Source organism: Arachis duranensis, chromosome 5 (genome assembly GCF_000817695.3).
Source record: "Arachis duranensis cultivar V14167 chromosome 5, aradu.V14167.gnm2.J7QH, whole genome shotgun sequence".
Taxonomy (NCBI): domain Eukaryota; kingdom Viridiplantae; phylum Streptophyta; class Magnoliopsida; order Fabales; family Fabaceae; genus Arachis; species Arachis duranensis.
The window spans coordinates 101,392,865-101,404,003 of record NC_029776.3 but is presented as its reverse complement, the minus strand read 5'-3'; the positions used below and the strand labels follow the sequence as shown (position 1 = coordinate 101,404,003).

Here is an 11,139-nt window from a genome sequence, read left to right as displayed (position 1 = left end):
ACTCAGGTTCTAACACATGGCTAGCATCAGGTGTGTACTTCCGAAGCTGTGACACGTGAAACACATCGTGCAGATTCGAAAGATGAGGTGGTAGAGCCATCCGATACGCCACCGGCCCAATCCTCTCTAGGATTTGAAATGGACCAATGTATCGAGGATTCAACTTCTTTGCTTTAATCGCCCTACCTACTCCCGTGGTCGGAGTAACCTTAAGGAAAACATGGTCTCCTTCCTCAAGTTCTAAGGGCTTTCGCCTCTGATCAGCGTAACTCTTTTGACGACTCTGCGCCGTAAGCATCCTATCACGGATTTTCTTGACTTGTTCAGTAGTCTCAGCTATCATTTCCGGCCCCAACAAGCTTTTCTCTCCAGCTTCATACCAACATAGTGGAGATTGACATTTCCTCCCATACAAGGCCTCATACGGATTGTGCTTATTATACCATATATCCAATAATTTATTAAAAAAAGAATATTAATAATGAGTAAATTTTTTTTAAAAATATCATTTAAAGAATAGGGACAAATAAACCCCTAACTAATTTAAGTTTAGAAACAATTAGGTTCTTGTCCATTTTTTAACCTGACATGTCAGTATTTTCCGTTCTAGAATTAACGGAAAAACACCCACAGGAACCGCGTTGGGTCAAAAAAGTAAAGGACAGGGACCAAAATGGATCGTTTTTATGGTGAGGGATCGTATTGTCATTCTAAGAAATGGACAGGAATCGGGTTGGTAGTTCACTCTTTTTTACACACATTTTATATCTTTTTCTGTCCCATTTTTCTCACAAAAAGAAGGCAACAATGGCCAGTAACCTCGTTTACATAGTTGTGTGTGTTTGCCCCAATTGTCATATGAGAAATGGCGGGGTGATATTTGAGTGTGACAATCCGATACTGTTGCAGACTCAGCGTGCAAGTATGTAGGTCGAGTGTACAGAACCACCACGACCGACATCTCCAGCCTTGACAGAAAGTTCCATCACTTGTTCCGCCATGATTCTCCCATAGATGTCAAACATGAGCCGCACATACTCGAAAAGATTTGATAGTGGGGGCGAAATATATATAATATGATAATAATTTTTATAATAAAAATATTATGTTTACATATAACGTTAACTATCAAATTATCTATTGTAAATTTGTGTATAAATACATATATTTAATTTATTTTCAATGTATATTTTATATTTTAAAATTTATATTTTAAGATTTATTCTATACAAGTGATCAAATTAAATTACTAAAATAGTAATTTAAATAATAATATAGAATTTAAAATTTAAATTTTTATATTTCATATTTTAAAATCTTGACAATATAATCAAAATGTTTTTTTTATATATATTGTTAAACAATCATTTAAAATTCAACCTTCCTACAATTAGCTCTTGATGATATTTATAGTTGAAAAAGTTCATTCAGTGTAGCTGTTATGAAAAAAAATTAAAGCTAATTTAAAAAAAAAGTACAAATAGATAGATAATATTCTTTCGAGTTGATTTTTAAGAAAGAACACCAATCTTATTTAAATTTAAAAATTAATAATTATAATGAACATCTAATATGAAGTTCTCAAATTGACTATTAAGTGTCTAAAGTTGAATAAAAAATTATTGTGGGATCAAATTAAATAATTTAGTGGGGGCAAATAAATATTATTATCATATACTACTCAATAAAATTTTAAATTGTATTGGAGCACTTACCCCATAGCTATAACAGTAGATCCATCCCTAAATATATGTTTTATTTGTGATAATACTAAAGATGTGTGAATTTATTAATATTTAAAATGTATTTTTAGTAAAAAATGGTACCAAATTTAATTTTTAAAAGAGAATATATTATTGCACTTTCAATAATCCTCAATACATAAATTAGTTATTATGTTATCAAATTATTTGTTTTTACGGATGTATTTCTTTTATTATGTTGAGAAATTTTTAATTATTTTTACATGTTAATGATAATAAATTATACGAATAATTAAATATAAAAGTATATATTGGAATAATTTTTTCGGTATGTTTATCCTAATTATCATTAGTAGGTTAGTATGTTAATTTTTTCTATTATTAACATTATTGTGTATATTAATATTATAATGTGTAGTAATTTAGATATTATATTATAGGGTTAAGTACGATTTTGGTCCTTAAAGTAGAGGTTGAAAATGTTTTTCGTTCCCAATATTTTTTGGCTTACAAAATTGTCTTTAAGGTTTAACTTAATTTTAAAATTGTCCTTTTTACCAAAATTTTAATTTTTATTACCAAATTATCCTTAATTAAAAAATATAAAATAAAAAACAAGAAAAAAAAACAGGTTAAATAAAAATGGGGAAGGGAAGGTGGGAAAGAGAAGGGGAAGAAAATCCGCCGCTGCTCCTCACTGCTTGCCGTTGCTCTTCGTCGTTCGCATCCTCGTCGTAGGATCTCGCCGCAAGATCTCGTCGCTGCTCTTCATCCTCGTTCGACGTCGACACCAGCAGATCCGCACGGGTGGACATCATGCGTCGCTCGTTGTTTCTGCTCCTCCTCCTCGCTCGGTCGCTAGTCCTCGCGGCTGTGCTTCGTGTCACTCGTCGCTGTGCTTCGTGTCCTCGTCGATGTGCTTCGCGTCTTCGCCGCTGGATTTGTTGAATTTTTTATTTGTGATTTTATTGATTTTGTTAATAATATTATTTCTAATTCCGATTCTATTATTGTTGTTGATTCTAATTCCATTATGCTTTTATGGTTCTGCTTCTGTTTCTTCTACTTTTGATTCTGATTTCATTATCCATTGTTATTATTGATGCTTCTAGTTGCTTCTACTTCTGTTTCTTTTGTTTCTTAGGATTTTGCACAGCTTAACCGGCAAGTGCACCGGGTCATCCAAGTAATACCTCAGGTGAGTGAGGGTCAATTTCCACGAAGACTTTTGGACTAAGCAAGCAATGATTATCTTGTTAGACTTAGTCAGGCAAACAATAAAGAGAAGACGGCCAGAGCGTTGAGAAGGGAGGCGGCCAAGTATGCGATCATACAAGGTCAGTTGTTTAAAAAAGGACTTAGCCAATCCTTGCTGAAATGCCTACACCCCGACCAAACGGATTATGTGCTCAGAGAGGTCCATGAGGGGTGCTGCGGTCACCACATCGGGGACAAAGCCCTAGCAAGAAAGCTCATTAGAGCTGGTTATTACTGGCCATCGATGATGAGAGACTCCCAAGAATTCGTAAGGAAATACGTCAAGTGCCAGGAGAATGCCAATTTCTACAAGGCCCCGACAACCTAGCTCAGTATATTGACGTCTTCCCGACCCTTCTCGCATTGGGGAGTCGACCTCCTGGGACCTTTTCCGGTAGGTTCGGGGCAGGTCAAATACCTCATAGTTGCTGTCGACTACTATACCAAGTGGATAGAGGCCGAGCCACTGGCCATCATATCCTCATCCAATTGTCGGAAGTTTATGTGGAAACAAGTAATAACTCGATTCGGCATCCTTGAGGTCGTCATCTCTGACAATGTGACGCAGTTCACTGATATAAAGTTCGTAGAGTTCCTTGTTGGTTTGGGCATAAAGCAAAAATTCTCATCTGTAGAACACCCCCAAACAAATGGCAAAGTTGAGGCCGCGAATAAGGTCATCTTGCTAGGCCTCAAAAAGCGGCTTGATAAGAAAAAGGGAGTTTGGGCTGACGAACTTGCCTCCGTCCTCTGGTCCTACCGCACAACCGTACAATCGTCCACAGGGGAAACCCCATTCCGTCTGACATACGGGGTGGATGCTATGATGCCCGTGGAGGTCGGCGAGCTGAGTCCACGGTTGCTTCTGGGCAGAGTAGAGGAAGCTGTAGAGAAAGACCTAGTAGACGAGGCTAGAGAAATGGCCCATTTGTCGGAAGCAGCACTGAAGCAAAGAGTGGCCCTGCGCTACAATGCCAAAGTACTCGGAAGAGAATTCGAACAAAATGACCTGGTCTTGCGACGCAACGACATCGGGGTGCCGACTCATGGGGAAGGTAAGTTGGCGGCTAACTGGGAGGGCCCATACAGGTCAAAGAGGCGATTGGTAAGGGCGCCTACAAGTTGGAAAGGCTCGATGGCAAAGAAGTCCCAAGAACATGGAATGCGGGTAACCTGAGAAGGTTTTACTCCTAAGTCCAAACATGCCGAGCAGGCGACCCGGCAAGCTTAGTAAGATAATCTGTGTTAAATAATTATCACTGCCATAGATTTGCCCAACTACTGATTAATATTCTCTTGTTCAAAATTAATATTCTCTTATCCAAGTTTATTTTTACCCGTTTATACATCCCACGACAACAAATTTCTTATAATATATGCTAAACGAGGCAACAACACGGTGCTCTGGGACTGATCACCCCGAAAACTAGTTAAGTCAACGCCATAACAAACGACCGCAGCGAAAATGAAGCCACCACTTGGTTTCACCAAATTACCAATGCAACGGTAAACAAACGCAAGCAACTAGCCAATACCAACAAAACGATAATAAAATAGAACGAAAATGCACTACCAAGTTTGTGGGGAAAAACAGTAACCATAAGCCGACCAGGCGGCTACTAAAGCAGTTCAAAGTTACGGGATCCAACATGCACAACAACAAAGTTCATTGAACTACACAACGAGACCCACAAAAACCAAATTACAAAATCCACTAGTACAGAAATCACTTCTTCCGCATATCGACAATTTTGCCGTCCTTGATGGTTTTAAAGACCTCGATTGCCGACGTGTCGAAATCAGGGGCCACGATCTTCACTTGGGCTTTAAGGGCCTCTTCAGTCATCAAGATGGCGCTCTTCCCTTATTTCACGGTCTCTTTGTACTTTTTCTTATATTCCTCAGCTTCGATTTGAGCAGCCTTAGCCGACGACACGGCCTCATTACGTTCCTTCTCCAAGGCAGCCACTCGACCCTGCGCCGCATTAAGTTGACTCTCAAGGGCCAATTCTCGCTTGGTCCGCCGGAAAATGGCCACATCAGAAGTCTTCAACTTTTCCTCAGAAATTTTGGCATTCTCCTTGGTAGCTTTAAGCTTCTCCTCTGCCTTGGACACCTGCCCCGAAGAGTTTCAACTTGCACTTTAAATTGATTATTGGCTTTAACAAAGGACTCGAGCTTTCTCTGCATCGACTACATCCCTGACAGCTTAAACTCGGCCTTCTTTGCTATGGCGGCACCGCGAAGGAGAGAACGGTACATCCACCTCGCCTGTCCGGGAAGATCCGAGCCATGGAAATAATCCTCCGTACCGGGAAGCAACTGAGAGTCTATAAAGTTCCCAGCGTTAAAATTCCTCTCCATCACAGTGAGAGCCCCCTCAGGACTGGAGGACGACTTCTTCCTCTTGGGGTTGTAGATAACATTCACATCATCCTCCTCGGCTTGTGGATTGGAGGTCGAGCCCCCAGTACCGACCACTTCCTCGTGAACAGGAGAAACGTGCGCCTCGTCAGCATTGCGGTCCGGCATCTCGACATCATGGGGAGGAGGCACCACCTGGTTGTCGTTATTCTCGGGTGGGGCCACCTGCTTCCCGTCAACCGTCTCCTCATCGCTGTCGCCAGCCAGAAAGGTGTTGTCCAAATTCTCAAGGCCTGTCAATTCGGCAGACATTCCCACTACAACAAACCAGTAAGACAGGTTAGTCGTGAAATCGGCATGACAAATCAAAGCAACAATGATACAAGAAATACAAGTTAAAGCTACTCACAAACATAATTTCTAGTGACCTCCTGGTCACCCATAAGGAGATGGGGGTTCACATGGTTCTTCCCAAAAACAGCCAACAACACATCGGTAATCTTTTTGTCCACAGAGGACATTCCTTTGTATGTTACTTTTATAAAAGTATTGGACCTTGCCCCGAAACTCCAATACATTGGGATGAGGCGTTGCCCCTCCAGTGATAGCCAGAATGGCGACCTTTGATTGGGCGCACTTTGAAGTACTTGTCCTTGAACCCATGGTAAGAGTCCTCAAACAAGCCAAAAATCCTACGACCTTGGGCAGATCGGAAGGACATGAACCCTTTCCTCGCTTTTCTTCTTTGGAAGGGTTCGTAAGGTTGAAGAAAACATCGCCTTGTAGAACCAACTATTCGGATGCAGCTGAGACGGTGCCACGGAGACTCGGTTAAGAAGAGCCATTTGGAAAGAGGAGAAAGGGATGCAAACTCCCAATTGGGTAAACATTGCCTTGTAGAACCAAATTCAGTCGGCAACTCGAGGGGCGTGGAGGTTGAGTTTGTATAACCGTTCGTGGGGGGCAAGAACGAAAACATCGTAGTTGGCCTCCTCGTCGGTCCCGCCGCACAGGTACTCGACTTGACGGAACTCTGTAAGCTCCTCCTCACCTATCTGGTTCGGGGAGTCCTTCACGTCGGAGGTCACCCAAGCATACCGGTCGTAACCCGCACTTGAGGAGGAAGCTCGTGATTCGATATGAGGCATACCTACAGTGGGGGCACCACTCAGTTAGTCTACAAGGTCGAGAGTTCGAAAAAGGCCCTAGAAACTACTTTTAGCCTATTCATAACTGAAACCAAGCATGGCTAAAGCAAATCCTAAGTAAAACCTAAATCTAACGCCCTAGAATGATAACCCCCCTAATGCACCTATCTAATACTAATGACAGCCAGCATGCAAGTCAAATAAGGAGAGCAGCATGCATACAGGAGCATAGATAATGAAGATAAAATGAACATGAAATAGAAGGCGAGGGATGAATGCTTACCAGGATTGATTGTGATGACTCGAAAGGGAGTGAGAAGGAGTGAATGCACAAGGATGCAGGAACCGCAACAGGAAATTCGAGAGGAGAAGATGAAAGTAGGAAAGAGCTAGGTACTGAAGAGAAAATAGAATGCAAAACTGAGGATGAAGGAGATAGAAAACCAACTCAAGAAGCGCAAAAGGCAAGGAAAAAAGAGTCTCTACTCGCAAGGTTTGAAACAACCCATTATGAGCATTAAATGCCCAACGCAAAGAACGAGGCGACAAACGGTTATTCCCATCAACGAACAGACATGCGCGCAAGAGGCACGTCCTCTCCACGAGCGGCCGACCTAGCGACAACACACAAGAGAGGATATAACACGCCACCAATGGCCCTCACGATCATTGTTGACGCGTTGGGGGCACTGTTACGGCCTAACCCAAACATCACGTGGGCCGATCCGACCCATAGGCCACCCAACCCGAACGGTCGGGTGCGAGGCACTCAACCACCGACCCGGACACGCGTCCTTGACAGCTCTCTACTACAGCTGTATGGGGAAGTTTCGAGGAAGGTGGGTCTGCTCTTGTGAGACCCACTTCTGACACGATATATAATGGGAGGGTCCTGCCCCTCCCTCAAGGTACGTCACACATATTACTTTACTCCTATTTCTCGCCTGCGCCACGATTGACTAGAGCGTCAGAGTGTCTTTGCAGGTGACACCCCCTCCTCGCGAAGAGCTTGGGACGTCGGCTACTCCATATCCAGCCCCGCAACCCGGAACCAGGTCGTACCCCTTCTTATCAACCCGATGATTCCTCTGAACCGTCCGGTATCCAACCAACCGAACACATCTCTTACTCTTTATTGGTGACATACTTCGTTTAAAGATGAACAAACCCACAAAATCATACACCTATACAAAATACACGATACCATCTTTGATATTTGAGGATCTATCATTTCACAAATCACACATTTTAGTTCTTCAAATGATAATGCGAAAAGAACAACAAGATCAAACGTATTCTCATATACAAATCTCACTCCCTTAAGTGTTTATAATAGAATTTTATTACAATAATATACTTTTAACATAATTTTATCATCCATTCTTTTTTTTTTTTAATCACTGTAACACTGTCACTCTCATTCTTACTTATTCACGTTAGCAAAATGAAAAAAAATGAAAGAGGAGGTGAGGTAAAGAAGATGAACTATGAGCAATTGGATCAGATGGGTATATATATGTAACAAATTTGACCCTCATATTTATATTTTTTGAATTTAATATTTTTGTTTTTAAATCTAACTCGCCAATTTTTAAAATTTCGATTTTAAATTTTTTAATTGCAAATTTGACACACTCATATGTCCTAAAATGAAAAAAAAAACTATCACACAAATCAGAGAGTCGGATTTGTGCACTCTCAAATTTGAATTCATTTCTCCAGAAATTTGAGCCTTTGATTTCTATATATATTTTTTCCTTACTCATTTTCACATTGGTAAAAATCACCCACCCATTCCATAATGGTGCATAACACAACACAAACATCCATCCCTAAAAAATGAGTTGAATACTCACGCAATAAATGAAAGTTATGAAATCTCATGCTTCCACCTTTTAATAAATGTAGACATTAGGATATTGTTAAAGAAAAAATCCGTAAGTTTTATAGCGTGGCCGAATCTAGCCTCTCTAATATATGGTAGAGAGCATATTGGAAGTGAAATCAATAGGCTAATACGACGGGATATCAATATCCAAAGTCTCTGCAAAAATATATTGTCATAATTTTTTTAATAAAAAAGTATCATCACTTATAACTATAATTTTTAATATTAAAAAGTTACTGTGAAAAAATTATCTAGGATAACTAAGAACATAACATATTGTTACAAAAAAAAAACTTTCTAAAATCATGTAAAATTATAATACGAATCTAAAATCTAATGTAATCTAACAAAACAACAATCTAACTAGCCTTAATCGTCTAAGATTATTATATTTTTATTCTAATCTGAACTAAAATTATTGCAATCTAAGTAACCTAAATTGTGTAAAACTATTACATTTTTCAATCTAAATAAAATTTTCATAATTTAACTAAACAATAATCTCTAAACTATAAATTATTTTCCCTAAATAAACTCGAAGAATATAGCAATCTCGAAGTGTAGTGTCTAGTGATATGTCACGTCCTGTTTAGTCGAGTGATTAATAGAAAATATGGTCAAAAGAATAATTTAGGAATCTATACGAAAATGGGTAACATAACTTTTAACGTTTTACCTTAAATGAATCACATTCCTTATGCAGTCTTTGTATAAGCATCCTCCAACCTCATCTTTGATGCATAGCACTTGAGATATTATTTATTACACATTTCGACAGCAGCCAAGATCAAGTCAAATATGTTCTTTACTTTTTAATATTTTTTTAATTATTTTATAAAGTGTGATCTCTCACCATAAATTTTTTAAGTGAGACTAAAAAAATTTATAAAAAAAATGTTAAATGATAAAAAATTACAATTGATAAAATAATTGATAGAAAAAATTGAGAAGATCTATTTTTCTAAAATGTGGTTAATTACAAAAATGCATCAATTGTCTATACTTTATTTATATGGATAAATAAAGTATTTATTTTATTTATATAAAAAAATTCAAATTTTAAAGATCAAAGCATTATATTTCTATAATTTTTTTAAACCAAAAACTAATACTACTTGTAAAGTGATTTTTTTTGCTTTATCAATTTTCTTCAAGCCGAATAATCCCCTAAATTTTTTTAGAATTGAAAGAATTGTTGAATAAAACTAAAAGCCCTCCCAACCTTTCATTCTTAATTACGTAATAACATTGACAGAGTATGTAATTTAAATTGGATATTTTTTCTCAAATAAAAACCTACTATTAGATTTGTTGTAACTCCAAAGATTATGTTGTAATAACTCACAATTTAATAACACACATTTACAACCTCAACACAAAGAGAAAATGAACCTTACATTTCTATACAAATAATAATAACTAAATTTTGATTAACGTTTTCTTCCATTCTTAATTGTCTCCAAAATCCTGTAATGGAAGAGGCATCACCATTCCTTTGTCAAAGATAATAAAAAAAAAAGAAGAAAAAATTGTATAAATAATAATCTCTATGTAACCTAGCATAGATAACATATGATCTACCTTAGAAGTTAGAACTCCTTATTCCTTTATTGGTAAGATATAATGGCACAATGCACGTTGTTTAATTAGGTATAGTCATAAGTATGGTCATCCGGGCTTCCTATAGGTTTGTACGTATGATTGACATAACCGTAGCGCATTGTTGTTCGCAGTGCATAATGTTCATAAATCTCCCATACACATCCTTTCTCGCAATAAGAACCGCTTCGAAACCCTAAGAATTGACCAATTTCTTCGCCATCATGTCTTAACAAACAATTGTATCTTATCGTTGTTAGGAGTTTAAGCCTGACAGTGAAGCTGAATGGCTCCGTGCTCGAAGAATTCAGTAGTCCCTCCTTGATGTCATCCTCGCTTGATATGCATTTAACGCACACAGTACTATTTGGTATTTTGTTAATTATTGTGACGGTGAGTATTGGATGAAGCAATTCATCCCATAACGAGCCATGCGCGTGCGCATGCATGTGCATCATTGAAGGAACAAGAATTAACCAAAGCAAGGTGATACTGAGAAAAGATTTTCCAATACCATGGGTATCACCCATTTTTTTGAAGCTTTTGGGGTTATGTGGTTTATTCTTTTGTGCAACTTTGTATTGTTACACATTGCGAAACAACGGTGAAAGCAAGCTATTACCTGTTAATTATTTGCTGTTTCTTTCCGCGTATATTTTTCTCTTTTTCTTTTTTATATATAGTATTTTGGGACATTGCAAATATTTGTTGTTCAATGGATTTTTCCTATAATTTTACTCTTTTCTCTTTGACTCCATTTGGCATGAGATATTTTTAGTTTACTCTCAAATTATTTTTATACTCCACCTAAAAAGAAAAAAAATGTTTTCTAGCTATTATTGTAAAATTTGTTATTTTGGGGATGACGAAAAAAAGTATCTCGCAATTAAACTTGCATTTTCATGTTATTAGCTTGTGTTATATATATATATATATATATATATGTGTGTGTGTGTGTGTGAGAGAGAGAGAGATGTGTATTTAGTTAGGAAATGAGGTAATTAATTACCTTTAAATTATATATAATGTGAGAAAAGTTTGGTAGTCAATATTTATCGCTTATTGCGAAGGGAGTCACTCAAATAAAGACGTTCAAAATGTCTTTTTTTAAAGATGTTTTTTAATAATTAAAATTTAACACATATAATCGATTAAATTGTGTTATTTTTGTCAAAATTAG

General features: G+C 37.7%; 1 protein-coding gene across 1 annotated transcript; it reads left to right on the top strand.

Annotated features, from left to right (window-relative positions):
- Window positions 1-3,462: 3,462 nt before the first annotated feature.
- Window positions 3,463-4,137, top strand: LOC107490929 (uncharacterized). The gene has a single exon (XM_016111728.1). It carries the CDS (start codon window positions 3,463-3,465, stop codon window positions 4,135-4,137), a length of 675 nt encoding a protein of 224 aa, XP_015967214.1.
- Window positions 4,138-11,139: the final 7,002 nt, after the last annotated feature.

Excerpts from the sequence above, each read along its gene's own strand:
- LOC107490929 (XM_016111728.1), top strand. The coding sequence starts at position 3,463 with ATGTGGAAACAAGTAATAACTCGATTCGGCATCCTTGAGGTCGTCATC.